The 19481-nt window shown below is 44.4% G+C and overlaps 2 protein-coding genes across 2 annotated transcripts; both read right to left on the bottom strand.

Moving 5' to 3' along the window:
* Window positions 1-616: 616 nt before the first annotated feature.
* Window positions 617-4796, bottom strand: LOC136432039 (uncharacterized). The gene is made up of 3 exons (XM_066423056.1): window positions 4156-4796; window positions 2749-2909; window positions 617-1132 (listed from the first exon to the last, which is right to left on the bottom strand). Exons 1-3 carry the CDS (start codon window positions 4238-4240, stop codon window positions 617-619), a joined length of 762 nt encoding a protein of 253 aa, XP_066279153.1. The 5' UTR covers window positions 4241-4796.
* A 3147-nt stretch (window positions 4797-7943) lies between these two features.
* LOC136432038 (zinc finger protein 208-like) lies at window positions 7944-19417 on the bottom strand. The gene is made up of 3 exons (XM_066423055.1): window positions 19085-19417; window positions 13946-14807; window positions 7944-9794 (listed from the first exon to the last, which is right to left on the bottom strand). Exons 2-3 carry the CDS (start codon window positions 14752-14754, stop codon window positions 8471-8473), a joined length of 2133 nt encoding a protein of 710 aa, XP_066279152.1. The 5' UTR covers window positions 14755-14807; window positions 19085-19417; the 3' UTR covers window positions 7944-8470.
* Between the last annotated feature and the right edge of the window lie 64 nt (window positions 19418-19481).

Below are 19481 nucleotides of genomic sequence, written 5' to 3'. Positions count from 1 at the left end.
TGGCAAACCAATTAATTAGTTGTAGATACACCGACTCGCATGCCAGCCAGACAATCCAGAAAAGAACAAGAAACAACAGGAGCTATACAAGTTTTGGTGCCTAGACAGACAGATTTCTAAACGTTCCAACTTAACTTAAACTTTACGCCATCTCAAAAATAGATCAAGAAGCACTGATGACTCTGCGCACTCTAGTATCACGCCAAAACCCCGCTGCCAAATCAAGTGGTCAAAGGTTTGTTCCTCTCTCAAACGTGTGTAGAGCAATACTGAAAGTCGTTGTCATAACATATGACGGGGACCTCTTTGTCAACAATACATGAGGTAGAAATCCAGTGCCTTTGTGTGACAAGTTTTGTGATGTAAGCAACGGCACTGGCACCGTGTATCTACAAAGCTGATTATACATTCAAGTGGACAAATACAGCGCATTTCATCATTCATCATCATTCCAGGGCGTTATCGCTCCTTTGGAGGAACCCTTCCCTTGTCAGACTCCAAGCTTTTCTATGTCTAGCGGTTCTTGGCTATGTAGGGCGCAGGTGTTAAGTTAAATTGTCACTCCATCTTATTTTGGGCCGCCCTCTTTGGCCACCCTCTATAACTAACAGCGAATTTAGCCCAAATAATTCGTTATGGCCTCACCAACACTTGGTCCCCCACCTCTCTCGTTCATAGCGTCTTCAAACACCTCCTTGGTGTCTCCGGCGTCTCCGGAAGACTTCTTGCTCTTGGCGGGAGCTTCCCGGGCGTCTTCCTCATCGGACAGCGCCTTGTCGCGCATCTTCACGGGACCGACAGCCGTCGGTGTCTCGTCCGAGACATCCCGTGGGCACTTGCAGGCCTTCTCGGCAGAGGTGGCCTCGTCGTCTCTTTCAGCAGACCTACCAGACTGGGCGAAGACTCGCTGGTCTTTCAGGTTACCTCTACTAGCCTCGCTCCCGGCTACTCTCCCGTCGGCCTTGTCGTTCTTTCCGAGAGGAGTGTTGGCGCTCCTGAACAGTACCCCGGCCGGGGCCCGTGGCGCCTGCGGTACCAGGTTCAGGCCCGTGTGCTGACTGGCGTCTGACGGGACGTAGTGAACAGGTGGTACACTGGACGGGATGTGTGTGGTCTGCTGGGCCCTTTTGTCCTGATGAATATAAACAAGAGCTTTTAAAAAAAGCTGGCGTTTCGGCTACGTTTATGAGTGTGAATTGTCTTTTCCCTTTACTTGAAGTAAAATCTACCAGAGGAAGTCACTCAAGGGCTGTTATGTACATGGCACGCAATAAAACATAAAATTTGAAAAAGCACCATTGAATCATCAGCACTATGGTAATTAAGTGAAATAGAAGTTCATAACAGCTAAGGTTCTATCTAAAATGACTACCAAATGTCAAACAAATCAACAGCTACCTCATCCGTATTATTCTGGTTTCCGCATTTACAACATTTCTTCCTTATTTTCCTGGGTAATTTTGCTAAAATTCATGAAAATTCCCATAGTTTTGTGCCGAGGGGCGCCACTTTCCACGTCCGTGTTGTCTGAATGAAGTCGATACTGAACAATGGAGCATTTGCTACTGTAACAAAGAATCGCTGTTTTGCAAACAACATCAAGAGCCTCTGTTTACATCGGGGATAGAAGTTTAGTGGCGAGTGTTTTGCAAGAATCATCTTACCGCGCATAGGAGCCGCTGCACGGTATTTTCCATTACAATGAACAGAAAAATTCGAATGCCGGGTTTGGAATCTATGAAGTCCTGTTCATAAGACAAAGGCCTTGTATATATTAAATGAATATTTAAAAATAACAAATATAAAATATTTCTTTATTTATTGATGAAAAAAAATGATATTCATAAATATGATATTGATAGATTAATATAATATCAATATATATTTTTGATATTCAATATCTAAAAAGAAAAAAAAAATCCATGCACGGACACCAACCCGGATCTTCTGGGTCCGAAGTGCTTCGCGTTGTCAGATCGGCCAAGCTGCGGTACGTAACTAGTCACTCTGGACGTAATGCTATAACCTCACTATATGGTATCATTTATGCCGATTTTTGGTCGTTTTCTTGACGAAATCATTTTTTTTCTTCTGCAATCTTGTGGAATAGATGTAATATGGTCATTTTTCAGGATATCAAAGTCCGAAACCACAATGCAATGATATTTCCGAACAGTTGTAGCAGTTACATGCGGTCGCCCACCTGTGTCACATGCAAATCTAGCCTGCCTGCCTTTTCGTGCTCTCTTGCCATATAAGGCAACGGCTATACAAGGATTTGGGAACGTATTGCCATATAAGGTCTTATTGTGTGCGACACAGTGTTGAACCAAGCTTCCCTGGTTCCTTGAAGGTAAAAGCCAGGACAATGCGTTCCGGCGCGCATGCGCCGAAACGCAAAAAACAAAGGTGTTAGATCCTTAGATAGGATATTGGAGTTTTCTTTTCACACAACCACTGACTTCTTTTATACCTGCTGACGTTTCGGTGTCTGTCAGACACCATCTTCAGGGCTTCTGACTGGAGTTCTGCTTCTCGCCGCTATAAGTAGCCGAAGTAGTTGGCGTTTTTTCGACGAGAACACAGACACAGAAACGCCAGCAGGTAAGAAGTCATTGGTTGCGTAAAAAGAAAACTCCAATATCTACCAACCTGACGACATTATTTTCGAAAGGTGTTAGATATTCTATGCAAAATGAGCTTCATTTTCTACACGGTTAATGAGGTGAAAAGTATAGAAATTCTCACCTCAAACAGCCCGGCAGTGACCAGGAGGCCCGCCCCGATGAAGAGCCCCAGGTCCAGCCCGCTCCAGGCGCCATGGTCGGTCATGTATGGCATGTCCGGGCGGAGGCAGTTCTGATTTGAACCGCTAGGGCGAGGTGTGGAGGTGTGCACCAGCACCATGCCTAGGGCGCAAGAAAATGATAAAGAATTCGTCAAAAAGAAATAGAAAGACGAAACGTCAAGGGGCTTTGGTTCAAGCTATCCTCTTGTCAATGTCCACATTATTAGCCTTAAAGTAAAGGCGTGGTGCCTTCTGTCGTGGTGTTTGGTTCCAGCTTGTTTTAATGAACAAGAAACTAATGGCAGAAGAGGCAGGAATCTCTAACCCAGTACTCCCTAAGTGGAGAAGCCCTCACCGGTGTCAAGTCCCACCCCTATCTTGGAGTACAACTGTCCGACGATCTGCGGTGGGACACCCATATCAACTACGCCACTAGCAAAGCCGGTAGGGTGCTAGGGGTCATTCGGCGCAATTTGACCCATTGTCCATCTAGGGTCAAGGCCACTTGTTTCAAAGCGCTGGTGCGGCCTCACTTGGAATATAGTGCCACCGTCTGGGACCCGTACACCACCAAAGGGATACAGGCGGTGGAGGCCGTCCAGCGCAGGGCCGCCCGAGTGACTCTGAATGACTACCGGCAGACTAGCAGCGTGACACAAATGCTCAATGACCTGCAGTGGACCCTTCTCTCTGAAAGGAGGAGGAACGCCCGCCTCACCTTCTTCTATAAGTCAATAACTAGTCAATAACTAGTCAATAACTACATCAACATTAACACAGATAGTCTACTGAAACCAGCTCAGGGGCGCACCCGGGGGAGCCACACGCTCAAATTTCAACCACTTTTCGCCCGGACAGACTCCTACAAACATTCATTTTTCTCCCGCACAATCCCCGAGTGGAACGCCCTGCCTGGCGCGGTTGTTACGGCTCCCACCGTTGAGTCATTCCGCGCCAGGCTGGAGGCCTGCCCGCCTTAGCCTGGGACCTCCTCCCCCCCTACTTTGCCCCTAGCGGGGTTATTTGGGGGTAACTTAAGTTGAAGTTGAAGTTGAATCGCAATAAGAAGCGAAATCTTGACGATTTGAGACGATGTCAGTCAGGCGTCCTGTCAAGTTAAAAAATAAGCAATGCATAGACCGAATCTGAGACTGGACTCTACTTCTAAAGGCAAATAAACGAAATGCTAAAAGTAGTACGAAATACTACGAATATAAAGTTGAACAGTTCACTAACACTGACAACAGCCATGTTGATAATCCCTTGTGGAGTCATATACTATTTGATCACGACCTGTTCTGTACAAGACTACACTAAGGATGAAATAACTAATGTTGGAAACACTGACGACACCTAGGCATCCTTACCTGCGGCAGGTCTGGTGTGTGTGGATACTGCAGTTCTGGGACAGATCCGCAAGGCGGCGGAAAGCGCCGATCTAACGGTCTGCATTCTCCCGCTGGATACTTCGATACAAAAACGTATATTTCCTGGCTCTCTCGTCTTGAATCGAATGAACTAAACAAAATAGTGTTTATCACTGAAACTATAACTCCTCACTGACAAATCTCAACCAAAATATCGCCAAACTTGTCAAAAAGTCACTACTTTGGCGTGTGACCTCACAGAAAAAGAGACAACACGTCTTGCTTCTCTCGCAGACCGTTTGTTTACGAGTGCTGGTAAAAGAACAACAAACCCGTCGTTACCTGGAACAACCTTTGTGAGGTTATTTCCGGTCAGTTGACGGACTTCCGGTGTTCTAGAACGCTATATATATACTACGGTGGGTCGAAGAGGGTCCAGCCCAGTCTTGTATACCCCTACTTTAACACATTCACGGATGAACAAAAAGCTACTTTTCTCTTGAAATCGCAGAACCCACAAATTCTAGTGGGAAAAAGAAAAAAAAGTGGGACTTTTCGTCTTCCAATGCCTCCAATAAAAGAAGTCAAGCCCAGCTTGTTTAGATATAGCCAACAGTCGTATTTAGTATTAGTAGCCTATTGACTATTGTTACAACAAAGTCAGACACAGTTTACTGACACATGTATGTTTTTCCCTATGTTTCTACCATGTATTTGCAATTAGCCCACGGGCATGAATTTTAAATAAAACTTTATGTATGAAAAGGCATACCTCAGTACTGTAAATTCCGTTATTTTCGCAGTTCAATGCGTTTTAAGTTTACAGATGAAACCGTCCTGTAGTACTTTACTTTAATATGTAATACATTTAAAACGCATATTCGCAGTGGAAAGGTCACCTCGAGAACAAAACCACTGCGAATATTTCAAGATTTACATAGTATAGTAGTTTAACCACTTTATCCTGCGTGTATTACTCTCGACGCCCAGCCATTTTGTTTCACAGAATCTCACCAACTTACTTTTCTAACTTAGAGGCTCCCACGTCGTGCGACGCAGATACGGTCCCCAAGCAGATACGGTCCCCAAGCAGATACGGTCCCCAAGCAGATACGGTCCCGAGCCAAAGAATCCGTCCCCGATATTGCTGAAAAATCGTCATGGGAGAAGCCTGCAAAGAAGGCTTCACTTGAGCAAGGCTTCCAGGTTACTCAAGTCGGGTCCGGGTAATCTCCATGTAGATCTCCACGGTGCCAAAATCGTGCAAGCTAGCCAGAGAAGCTCCAGTCAGCCAGAGAAGTTGTCAGGCACCGTCGGGTTGCAATAAAAACTCCTTCTGCCAGTTGGATACGGTCTTTGCAACCGTTGGGTCTGCTTGGAGACTAGGAAAAGGGTACCGTGCCCGGCTAAAATTTCTGTTTGCACAGTCCTGAGTCGAGTCCGCTGAATCGGAGTGAATGTGCTCCGAATGCGTGTTTAAACCTAGCCTTAGAGAAGTCCAGCACCTGCGGTCTACAGCCAGTCTTATATTACTTTTGTGCATCTCCAACTACAAGCCGGGAATTCATCCTATTCTATCTGTTCACTTCAATATGCTTCGCTGATTGTTTCCCTGCTAGTCTGGCACTGCCCCCTACCGGACCTAGCCTGGAAGCCAAACCTATTAGCTCCCGAATCTCGGAGAGAGACTCGGGAGCTATAATAGGTTTGGATTCCAGGCTATACCGGACCGGGGCTGGAATTGCAGCGGATACAAGGTGACATCCCAACATCCACAACCACAGAATGTGGTCCCTTGCTTTGTTTTGTCACCTTTGGATTTTAACACTACATATGTAACAGTGAAATACTCTGTAAGTTAGTTTGTATATTGCATACCCTTTAAGGCGAACTACACTAGGTTTGTACTGGAGTACAAGAAGCACATCTGGATCCACTCACACCGAGAAGGGCCCCTACTCTTTCGATAAGTGTGGTGGGTTCTTTTACGTGCTCGATGTGTAGCTCTCCTCAAACACGGGACCTCCATTAATGTCCCCAACAGAGGCTAGGTACTCCTTTTCACCTGAGTAAAGCGAGGAAAGTCGTTTAAAGTGCCTTTCCCAAGGGCACAACGTCAACGGGACAAGTCAGGGGAGCAGCGTAACTTGGCGACCAGCGCAATTTGAGAAGTCAAGAATGGATATTTATATTTTGTATGCCGGGTGTCTGCAAAATGAAGAAATTATTACATTCTATGTCACCTGTAGCTTTCCTAGGTATATACCGCAGCCTAACTTCATATCTGGACAACCTATGCATGCTTTTAGGGTGGTCGATTGGTCTACAGCAAGGGAATAAGAACTCACGGGAATTACTTGTAATAAGTTTGGGCCCACTAGCTTCTTGGTTCTGAACTGCAGGGGTGTTCTAATTGTAAACTTTGAAATGGGCTAAGTCAACATAAGATGAATGAATTCTCATGTTATGTAACGGTATGTAAATTGGTCGTTTTAGGACTTGATTTGCATAATTAATAATGAATATTTCAATTATGCTTAATGTCACTTTGGAACAATACTCTTGTAACTTGGTTAGAAAGGATTTTCAAAACATAATCCAAGTCAATAACTTTATTTGCATTATTCATGAGAACATTGCATGGTTTCCATGTTTGTGACATGAATAACTAACTTAAACATCCCTCGGTAACAAAAACAGGTAGAAAAAACAAGACGGAGGCTCTAATACTAGTATCAGATTATGAAGTCGAACTCAACTTGCGGATATCTACCTGTTTCCTAGCAAACTTACTATCCAGTGGGACCTAAAGTATAAAGAAAATTGGCAATAATTGCATATCATCACTGGAACTGAATTTGAACAACAACAGTACATAAACCATAACATGAACTACAACTAATGCAAACTTGCATCGAGATACACGCTGCTCTATTATCCATGTCAACATGTCTAAATACTGATACAATGGCCTACTAATCTTCACGCAGAAATATTGATATTACTATGTAGGAATCTACCAGCAACTTTCAGTATCTTCCCAAAATGACTTCTTCACATTGCAGGAAAAACAAAACAGCTGAGTTTTACTGTTACAATATACATTACTCGTCTTACATCTACCATAGTTCTCTGTCTTGTTCCTTTAAAGTGCAAAAAAGCATGAACTTGTGTCATGAAGAATAGCAAAGAAGCCACATCGGCAGGATGTGGTGGGTAAGATGTTTGTAAGCTGTGGAATAAATCATCCACTATCATATACATGTATATCAAATCAGGAAAGTTAGCATATACATTGTATATCATATCAGGAAATTTATCATATACATGTACATGTATATCAAATCAGGAAAGTTATCATATACATGTATATGAAATCAGGAAAGTTATCATAAACATGTATATCAAATCAGGAAAGTTAGCATATACATTGTATATCAAATCAGGAAATTTACCATATACATGTACATGTATATCAAATCAAGAAAGCCATCATATACATGTATATCAAATCAGGAAAGTTATCATAAACATGTATATCAAATCAGGAAAGTTATCATATACATGTATATCAAATCAGGAAAGTTATCATATACATGTATATCAAGTCAGGAAAGTTATCATATACATGTACATCGAGTCAGAAAAGTAAATCATCCACGATCATATACATGTACATCGAATCAAGAAAGCCATCATATACATGTGTATCAAATCAAGAAAGTTATCATATACATGTATTATACATGTATATGATAACTTTCCTGATTTGATATACATGATGTATATCAAATCAGGAAAGTTATCATATACATATATATGAAATCAGGAAGTTATCATATACATGTATATCAAATCAGGAAAGTTATCATATACATGTGCATCAAATCAGGAAAGCTATCATAGACATGTATATCAAGCCAGGAAAGTTATCATCCATGTATATCGAGTCAGAAAAGTTATCATAAACATGTATATCAAATCAGGAAAGTTATCATATGCATGTATATCAAATCAGGAAAGTTATTATATACATGCATATCAAATCACAGAGTATGTTACAACGTGGGCCTTCAGATTGCTCTGCTGACTATATGGCATTTTGCACTTGACTGTCAGGATTTCTTTCCTTTCAATATCTTACCACAGATGACTATTGTCAAGATTCTTCATATTTTTCTTCATTCAATACCTTTCCAAAGATGACAGTTGACCAGTTTCTCCTGGTTACCCTTCTGATAAATGACCCTGTCATATTTCTAGCACATTTAGCTGCTGTCGTCTGTGTGAATTTGCTGGAGTCTCTTCATACTACTCAGCTGCCCGAACCGCTTGCTGCACTCCCCACACATGGAGGTTTTCCTCTCTTGTGAGTTTGCATGTGTTTCTTCAGAGAATTAAGATGACTGAACTTCCTGCTGCACTCCTCACACTTGTAGGGCTTTTCCCCTGTGTGAGTTCGCATGTGTCCCTTCAGAGTATACAGGCAACTGAACTGCTTGCTGCACTCCTCACACTTGTAGGGCTTTTCCCCTGTGTGAGTTCGCATGTGTCCCTTCAGGGTATACAGGCGACTGAACTGTTTGCTGCACGCTTCACACTTGTAGGGCTTCTCACCTGTGTGAGTCCGCATGTGAGTCTTCAGATCTCCCAGCCGACTGAACTGTTTGCTGCACTCCTCACACTTGTAGGGCTTCTCACCTGTGTGAGTCCGCATGTGAGTCTTCAGATCTCCCAGCCGACTGAACTGCCTGCTGCACTCCTCACAATTGTAGGGTTTCTCCCCTGTGTGAGTCCGCAAGTGTTTCTTCAGACTACCCTGCTCACTGAACTGCCTGCTGCACTCCTCGCATTTGTAGGGTTTCTCACCTGTGTGAGTTGGCATGTGTCCCTTCAGGGTATACAGGCGACTGAACTGTTTGCTGCACGCTTCACACTTGTAGGGCTTCTCACCTGTGTGAGTCCGCATGTGAGTCTTCAGATCTCCCAGCCGACTGAACTGCCTGCTGCACTCCTCACACTTGTATGGCTTCTCCCCTGTGTGGGTTTGCATGTGAGTCTTCAGATGACCCAGTCGACTGAACTGCTTGCCACAATCCTCACACATGTAGGGCTTCTCACCAGTGTGAGTGCGCATGTGAGTCTTCAGACTACCCAGCTCACTGAACTGCCTGAGGCACTCCTCACACCGGTAGGGTTTCTCCCCTGTGTGAGTCCGCATGTGAGTCTGGAGATGACGTAGCTGACTGAACTGCTTCCTACACTCCTCACACTTGTGGGGTTTCTCACCTGTGTGAGTTTTCATGTGACGGTTTAGGTCACCCAGCTTGCAGAACTGCTTGTTGCACTCTTCACAGTTGTATGGTCTGACTCTTTCTCCTGTATGAGCGTGCTTGTGCTTCTTCAGAGAATCCAGTCGAGTAAACTGTTTGCTGCACTTCTCACACTCGTAGGGTTTCTTACCTGTGTGAGTTTCCATGTGACGGTTTAGGTCCCTCAGGTGACTGAACTGCCCGCTGCACTCCTCACACTGGTACGATTTTGTGGGGTTGTGATTTTTAGGGACAGCCTGTCCTTCAGATCCCTCTTCAGCTTCATCACAGCAAGAGTTGCTATATGTTGCCATGACAACGACGGCTCAAACTGATCTGTAAGGAACAAATGAAACAACTTGTGTTTTAAACCAACCCCTGACAGTCCAAACTGATCCGCATTAGTTAGTGAACCATCCCTAGCCGGGATCCATCCCTTTCTGTTGCCAGGCCACAAGCTGAAGGACTAGTCTCCAAGGAGAGTGTGGGTCGGTGACATTAAAAAAAAACCCTGACAAATTAGAAAGCCCAATATAAACGCCTAAAATCAAATCAAAAACCAGCCGGGCCTACTCCTCTGCATGGAGAGTAACATGAGCACTAGAGACGATAGAAAAATTATGGCGATAAGTTCTAGGGGGATAATTGAAATTTATGCATACTGAACGTACTTGTACAACTTCAGTGTTCTTCTTACATGTGATAAGCGTTTTCGTAAATTCGAGTACTCATGTGCAGTGTCAAACAAAACCCGTCTGGGCATCGTTATGCAAATCGAGAAAATGTCGAGAGGAGACCTGTTTTAACAGGGGCCTTCACATTTGACACTGCACATGTGTAATGGAATCTACGAAAGCGCTTAATTAAACCGTTTATAAACCACAGAGAACACAGGGAAACATTAACAATGGCGTCTATGCCACATTTGCGCGCGGCCAGGCCGTAATTTGGCCTTTGTCGCAAAATCACACGAGATCTCGCGAAACAGGGCAAGGAGATCCACGCAAGATCTTGCGAGATCACATCAGAACTTCAAATCTAACGAACATTCATGTCCGCACTCTTGGACGTGTCTTGAGCTTTTCTCGAAACCCTACTCACCTGCATTTTTCGCCATCATCTTTATGAGAAATGTACCTACAATTTGATATGAATTCTTACAGAGTAGGACGTCGACGTCGAGAATTTATTCTATATCATTTCAAAGTTAGGACATGTCATGCATAGAAAAAACATCGACAGTAACTTGGGTTGACTTTCTTTCCCGCCAATCCTCAACCAAACTACCCCAGACAAGAACTGGCGCCTTGCTCTAACGATTTTCTATGAAAAATAAGTTAGAGCGCATGTCTGAAACGAAATTGCGTCTAATTGAAGGTAAAGTGGGACGCCATTTTGCGCTCTGTCGCAAAATCGCAAATTAGCATAAAATGGCCGAAATCCATTGTCGGTAGGCCGTTTCTATACAAATAGGCATGTCAAGTGATACACTTGGACTTGTTTATATTCCTTGAATTGACAACAACAGCAATAACCCCCAAATGCCCCTTCCCCTCCTTTTTTCTCTCCAATATCAAATTATGTGACTTTTCAACACGCATCTGCCAACCTTCTAACTTCGTACAACCAAAACCTCCTTGGTAGAACAGGAAGCCGATTTCTTGTTTCACGACTTATCAAGCAACTGCAGGACAGACATTTTATACTATAGTTTAACTATAAAGCTAGCCACTCGAGAAATTACAATTGCTAGCATGCATATACGACATGTCAAATTTAACCTCCTTGGTCCTCAAATGATCTCAAATATCAAAATAGATTTTCCCACCCAATTTTTTGTCAAATTTTCCGTACCAATAGATACTCCGTCTTCTTACCTGGTCGGTTACTCGTACACAGTCGCAAGAGAACGAAATAGGCCTCAACTCTGCCTCCACGCCGTCTCAGGAGGTCTCTTTCCTGTATGGTGTCGTGTATTACTCCGCGAACCGACCGTATATCAATACCACTCTAAAAATCGATTGGGCCCAAAAAGCGTGTGTTTATGTGTATCAGAAATTCCATTTCATCGATCCCACCTGATGTAGAAATTTAAGGTGGAAGCTTGTTTTATTACTGACGAGATATAGGTAGGACAAGTTCGGTCTCGAAGCGATTGTCGGACGTGTGCGTTTTTTTTGTCCTGAGTGATGCGGTCGTGGGGCGAGGTTTGGGCGGGAAAACTACTGTAGCTTTCTTCGCCATAGGCGGCAAATTCAAATTGAAAGTTGACCGAGTTTTCAAATTCGATAATGGACTGCCTGGCGGCTCTCTATGGTACTGCAGTAGAAGTTCCGGTTTTTATATCTCGTGTTCTGCAGGTATGGTCATGATTTCTAAGAATGGTAGAATAGTTGATTTATAGAATAGCAGATTTATGATGACTAAGAAAAGCGGATCCGCAGAAAGAGCTTTGCAACAGAACTGAGTCGGATTACAGATGTGGTTTTTGTGGCAGAGACATTCTCGTATAGGGCTGTTTAGCCATTGTCGATGCTGTAGGGCTGTTGTGAATTAGAATTTTACCATGGTCAATACTGACCGACGGAGGCATATATATATATAAAGATGACTCGTCAAGAAGCAGAGAAGGTATGAGCCCCCTCGCAGCTTTTTAGGAACTACAGGCGCCCGATTTTGGAAGACAATAAGTCAAGATTGGGTTGACTGATTGTCATATTTTTTTCGCTATGTAGATATCATGGGTGATGATAGACCTAACTAATTGATAATTAAGTTAATCAATAACATTAGGCAATGTTGATTGGATTATATGGATGACATCCTATGGGAACCCCAACGCTGATGCGAGCGTGAGAATAGAAAGAAAGTTGGCAAAAAGAAAAGTTGCCTTCATTATGATCTACGTGGTCAAGAAGGCTGAGCAAATTTCTAAATGCACCGAGTATGGTCACAGGCGGTAGGCAAAGGTATTGTCGTTGAATAGCTGCTGAAGTTCCGATCGTGATGAAGTACTCGGCGCGGGGATCAGCCGTGCCAAGCTTCCGAGCGAAACCCGAAGTGAAGCCGAAGGCACGAGCCGAACAGGTTTCGGGGTTCGGCTCGGCGGAGCCGAACTGTGTCTGAGCGAGCCCCGTAGGGGCAAAGGACGACGGGAGAAACCGTGCCCGCTAATGAGGGGTGGGGGCATTTCCTGAGTGAGTGACAGGAGAGACCTATTCTCCAAGCAGAGGCTTCGATCGAGAGGGGTAGTTTTGTCCGGGATTTTAACGTTCCTCTCCTCTCACCGGACAAAACTACCCCTCTCGATTGAAGCCTCTGCTTGGAGAATAGGAGAGACCGTCGTCGTGGGCATTTGAGCGAAAACATGTATATATCGCGGCGGTTACCCAACATTAATACCGTAGCCTATTGCCCGTGGTATGGTATAGCGCATAAAAGATTATCCGTTCTCGTTCCGTTACATATTCTTGTACGACATTATTATCGTTTTTTTTTAAATTGACGTGTTTACTGTAACTTTTTGGTGGAAAGGGACGAAAATTGATGGGCAAGTGGATGCCATTCATATAACCAAATCAACATGGCCTATATACAAAAAAATAGCAACTTAAGTGTGCAAAAAAGTCTTTTTCTTAGAACTATAGTCCTCCAGGAAAATTTTGTCAGTTTCTTCATACAAGTACATGTACATAGCCTAGGAAACATTATAAAGCAACTTTGATGTTCGAAATTCAACTCAAGTCAAGTAAATCAATAACTTTATTTGCATAATCATCGAGAAAAGTAAATTGCATAATACCCTAGTTTGCAACATGAATATCTAACTTGAATAAATTTAGAACGTAAGATAAGTAAAACAATACCTCAATCTACTCCGCTTCCGGTATAAAACATCAAAACAAGTAATTAGCTCTAATTTAATATCACTACAAAAATATATGTCTATCGACCTACATACATTTTTTAAATCGGCTACGGATATAGAGGGTCCAATATACGCAAACTGTAACTTCTAAAGCGGCCTAACTTCTCTGAAATGTTATCCGTCTATTTGGCTAATTCAATGATTTTTCCAGCGACCTCTGGATCCTGGTAGAGGCTACTAAACAGGAGCTTACTACTCCAGATGTCTTATTGAGGGACAACTGTGGTGGGCAAGATGTTGGTTAGCTGTGGAACGAGTCATCTACTTGCATATACATAGAGTCACAAAGTAAGTTACGATGTTTGTCTTCAGATTGCTCTGCTGACTACTAGTATATGGCATCCTGTACTCGACTGTCATTTATTTCTCTTTCATCTTTTTCTCCATTCAATACCTTTCTACAGATTACTCTTGACCAGTTTCTTCTGATGACCCATCTGATAAATGACCCAATTATATTCCTCGCACATTTAGCTGTTGTCATCTGCGTGAATTTGCTGGTGTCTCTTCATATCACTCCGCTGACCGAACCGCTTGGTGCACTCCTCACACATGGGGGGTTTCTCTCCTGTGAGTTTGCATGTGTCTCTTTAGAGTATACAGGCGACTGAACTGTCTGCTGCACACCTCGCACTTGTATGGTATTTCTCCTGTGTGAGTACGTATGTGAGTCTTCAGATGATCCAGCCGACTGAACTGCCTGCTACACTCCTCACATTTGTATGGTCTTTCTCCTGTGTGAGCCAGCTCATGTCTCTTCAGGTCTCCCAGCTTGATAAACTGCCTGCTGCACTCCTCACACCTGTATGGTCTTTCTCCTGTGTGAATCCGTATGTGAGTCTTCAGATCCCCCATCTGACTGAACTGTTTGCTACACATCTCACACTTGTATGGCTTCTCCCCTGTGTGAGTCCGCATGTGTTTCTTCAGACTTCCCAGCTCACTGAACTGCTTGCTGCACCCCTCACACTTGTAGGGCTTCTCCCCTGTGTGAGTCCGCATGTGTTTCTTCAGACTACCCAGCTCACTGAACTGCTTGCTACACTCCTCACACATGTAAGGTTTCTCCCCTGTGTGAGTCCTCATGTGTTGCTTCAGATGACCTAGGTCACTGAACTGTTTGCTGCACCCCTCACACGTGTAGGGTTTCTCACCTGTGTGAGTTCGCATGTGTTTCTTCAGATTACTCAGCTGACTGAACCTCCTGCTGCACTCCTCACACTTATAGGGTTTCTCCCCAGTGTGAGTTCGTATATGTTCCTTCAGAGTACCCAGCTGACTGAACTGCCTGCTGCACTCCTCACACTTGTAGGGTTTCTCTCCAGTGTGAGCTCGCATGTGTATCTTCAGATCCCCCATCTGACTGAACTGTTAACTGCACTCCTGACACGTGTACGGTTTGACAGGTGAGCCTAAATGTAGACAAAAATGTTACAGAAAAAATAATGTAGAGGTACAACAGATCACACATAAACACAAAATAGCAGTTTGTCTGGTCGCTATCATAAACCACGACACGTCTAGTCTGTCTACTCTCCAAGCAGAGGAGTGGGTCCAGCTGGTTTTTGACGCGTTTAAGGCGTTTTTGTTGGGCTTTCTGTTTTGTTCCCCTTTATGTCACCAACTCACAACCCACACGCATAGAAAACCCGACAAAAACGCATTAAAACACGTCAAAATTCAGTCAGACCCATCCCTCATGGGGAGTCACTCTCACTGGACCCGCGGCACTCAACGATCTTTATCGACCAAAAAAAAATTAATTGTGTTTAAATTGTGTTTTTGTTGTCATTTTGATCATACTTGTACGTTTTGAATGATATTCCCATTAGAAAGTCAAGGCTAACGCAAATCCAATTTAGGACGCAGCGACGCCGCCAGCGTGCCGCGGGTCCAGTGAGAGGCAGGCCTGGTGAGATAGTCTCCAAGCTGACCCAATGGATTGCAAAGACCGTATCCAACTGGAAGAAGGAGCTTTTAATTTTCTTTCTGCCAGTTGGATACGGTCTTCGCAACCTATAGATCTGCTTGGAGATTATGGTGAGAGAGGAGCGCTGTCCGTAGCCTGGTCCCAGTCTCTAGGGTCGGCTTAGTGGTGTTTTACCGGGCCAGTCAGTTTCTGATGGCCTTTCTACCTCTGGCTGCCATCCTACTTCCGCTACACCCCACTTCCGCTGCCTTCCTACTTTTCCGATGCCGAACTAATTAATCCAAGGCCGTAAACAACACCCCGAGCGGGTTAAGCTGTCTGGGCGGGTGAGGGTCACTCACAGTGCCGTAGAGATATCGGGGAGGCACCGAGGGTATGGATTCCAGGCTACGCTGTCCGGGGCTTTTAGGAGCACCTCTCCGCGGGGGCCAGATGTTGGGTCGGCTATTTTCCAAGCAGAGGCTTCGATCGAGAGGGGTAGATCGAGAGCCTCTGCTTGGAGAATAGGGCCGGTCACCAAGTGCGATTCCATCAGGCTATGACACGCCATTACATATTTATAACAATTAAATGTGCTAGTTCTAAGATTAACTATTCTCCAAGCAGAGGTTTCGGACGAGTGGGAGAGTGGGGTTGGAGTGTCCGGGATCTTTTAACGTTTCTACGTAACTACCCCACTCTTCCGAAATCTCTGCTTGGAGAATACTGATTAACTACAATAAGGGTTGTGACTGCCCCAATCAATTTGGACAGAAACAAAAGAGAGGCATCATATCTGAAGGAGACAATCGTGAATCGTCAGTTAAAGGTGCCCTAAGCGATTTCAGGGGGTAAAACTTGAAATATTCTGGGGAAAACAATTCTGTTTGGTGAAGTTGAAATTGACATTTACTTCCCCATATTAGCACATCTGCATCATTATTTCATAGTTTGGGCGTCGAAAAATAGCACAGAAGCAAGCCACAAAAGGAGTATTTTATTTATTGGGTCCACCCAAAAATCAGCCCAGAATCAAGCCGCAACCGTTTTCTGTCGACAATTTTCGGTAACTTCCGGCCGCGTGACGTCACAATGCCCAAGCACATTGAGCCATGACCACGTGATTATTTCTTCGGAAGCGTTCGGGACTTATCTAGACTCTACCAGTCCCCCCGGTCGCTGGGAAAATAGTAGACCGAGGTTGCCAATTTGACCCTATCTCCGTAGCCGACTCCCTTCAAACATTTGACTCTATTTGGCCAATTTCTACTATTTTCCCAGCGACCGGGGGGGACTGGTAGAGTCTAGGCTGGCCTCCAAGTGCTCAGATTTTCAATGAGTTCCCACCACACAACGACATTGCATTTTTGATCCATGATGGTCGATATGCGATGGGACCGTGTTATCTAAACTTACTATGGATAGAAAACAGAAAAAGATTGATTTTGAATATGTGACTTTCAGTGCCCTAATATTGCTTAGGGCACCTATAATGGTGAACTTCACCGTGACCAAATATGTGCACATGTGCCCCAATATACATCAGTTTGTAGACAGCCCCGTGACTAATCAAACAGATGCCTACTTCTCCCTTACCAAACATATCAAGATAGAAGGTCCAGGAGTAACATATCTACTTTTACGTTCCAACACAGGCTTTGTCTTCTTACTCGGAAAGTCACTTGTACCATAGCCTGGATACCAGACCTTTCGCGCGATGCGATGATAAGCCTTTTTGGCGAGAATAAAGGCAATAAAATTAATCCGGTCATTTTCTGTACAAAGGTAGTAGCTTTGGAGTTGTGATCATTTAGGCCATAAATCAATTAGGGCACGACCAGAAGACTGTAGCTTTTTCAGTTACTCTCGGCAGACTATTCTAAGTGATGTTTTTGGCCCTTATAAACCCACTAAAAACGAATAGTAAAAACATCGTCCAGTGCCGCTGATCGCGGCTTGGGCGTGCAGCTTGGGCGTGCGGTTTGGGTGCCATTTTGAAACAGTACAGCCCGTATTCTGCCTTGTTGATCAGCGAAGGTTAGCAAACATGTACAAGTTCTTCAAGGTACGACTATTGTAACAAATATCAATGAGATTTGTCCTTTTTTTGGCCAACCCAACGTGTTAGAGTGTTGTTTTGATGGGCAAAACGAAATCTGATGACGGACAAGGCACTTCCTGTTACAATTGTCCTGGGCTTGTCTGTTCTGTCACGGTCTGCTCGCAGAGCAATAAAAGGATCATTTAGCTACTTGGCACCTATTAGATAGTGATTAGTGCCGATCAAAGAACTCGCCGACTTTTCACAGTCTCCTCGGTTGCCAATTTGACCCTATCGCCGTAGCCGGTACGTAGTAGCCGGCTCCCTTCAAACATTTGACTCTATTGGGCCAATTTCTACTATTTTCCCAGCGACCGGGGGGGACTGGTAGAGTCTACTTTTTGGCCGGGGAAGACCTGGTAGTAGGGATAGAGTTTGCACCCGGGCGCTTGGCAGCCGAACCCTGATATCTATCGCGCTAGCGCGAGAGATAATTAGTGGGCCGTGTGCTGTCTGTGGCGGCGGCGCGAGTTGCTTCCCCGGCCGAAGGATTAGCGCCAGGAGCGCGGTGGTCTGGCACCCAGGCTACTTGTACCAAGAAGGTTTCTACTTTAATTTGCTTGCACCAAGTTGTACCAAGGAGGTTTGCTTGTATCAAGGCGGTTTAATCAACCTCCTTGCTTGTTTGTACCAAGTGTACCAAGGGGGTTTTATAATCATATAGAAAAACTATATTTGGACCTCCTTGTTTGTACCAATTGTACACAGCCGCCAGCTGAGCCTCTTTCATATAAAACTGTCAATGCGGAAATTTGGCGGCGACGACCGACCGTGGTTTTGGCAGATAGGTGTCAAGAAACGAACAAAGAATGTGCCGGCGAGATAAACTACGTAGTGCGAACGAGGAGAAAAATTTACACTCATGAAATTCAATGACGGTCGCGCCTTTTTGGTCCTTGGTCAAAGACGCCGCGTGTAGGTGCGAACTCGTGAATTTGACTTGGGAGGTCACATGGAAATCAGAACCGAAACGCCACGCTTGCGGAAAAACAAACTTACACGCAACAGACGAATAGTAATATTACATCTTACATTGCGTGGATGGAACTTCGTTGATAATGTTGCAGCTTGAGCGTGAATGGTCACTACTGTACAAGCAAGGAGGTTATATTAGTTTTGGGGGACCCCCTTGCTACAAGTTTAGGCCCGCGCGGTAGAAAATTATGTAAATTACATGGCCAGGCTCCAGCGCGGGCTATTAATGAGTATTATAGCAGGTTAGCGGATATTGGGGATTATAAGGAGCGGGTAGCCGCCACCAGGCCCTTTTACGGGCGTTTGTATAATAGAATTCGGCAGAGAAAGGAAACATTAGCCAGTAGAGTCAGTCCGCGTTGAAGATCTCATTTCGGCCGCGTGCAAATTAAAACCTGACAAATATTCTCCCTATAGCCGGCGTAGTTAGTCTGGTAGACTGGGGAGCGGGGCAGAGCTACATGTATAAACAAGGCTGGACTCCAGACTAGTAATCTAATTTCTACTTACATATTTCGTCACTTTGACGCAAACAATTTCAGAACGCTGTCACCAAACAAAATTATGCCAAGACCAGGTTCAGTGTACACATTGGTGTGATTCTTATCAAGTTGTTCAATAATATTCAGTACTGTAGACACTAATACGCAATAGATATACACATGTAGTTTCTACCGGAACGTGATAGGAAAATAAACAGATACCTGTTCAGACGTGATCAAAGCGAAGACGACGCCAGCTGCGGACTTGGCTAAGGTTGAGCTAAACCGGCACTTCTATAAGTTTGGGAACTACTCTAAACTGCGCAGAGACGCTGCAACTCTCGGCTCTTTCGCTGCTTTTCTGTTTTGGCGGCGGAGTCGTGTATGTCGCAAACTCTAGTCTTGACGGAAGACAGGGCAACACTGACGCGGTGGGGCGTGGCCAGGCTGACGTCAGGTTGTACCCTGATCACGTGCTCTAACCACGTGACCCCAGACGCCCAATAGTGTGCATAATCAACGATTAATATCTTCAATACGGCAGTTGACGAGGTCAACATCATTTAGCAAAAGTATGGGGTTGTGGAAACCAAGATGGAAAATACAGACGCAGTAACAG

Source organism: Branchiostoma lanceolatum, chromosome 4 (genome assembly GCF_035083965.1).
Source record: "Branchiostoma lanceolatum isolate klBraLanc5 chromosome 4, klBraLanc5.hap2, whole genome shotgun sequence".
Taxonomy (NCBI): Eukaryota; Metazoa; Chordata; class Leptocardii; order Amphioxiformes; family Branchiostomatidae; genus Branchiostoma; species Branchiostoma lanceolatum.
The sequence above is the reverse complement of the archived record's forward strand: the minus strand, read 5'-3'. Positions and strand labels throughout refer to the sequence as shown.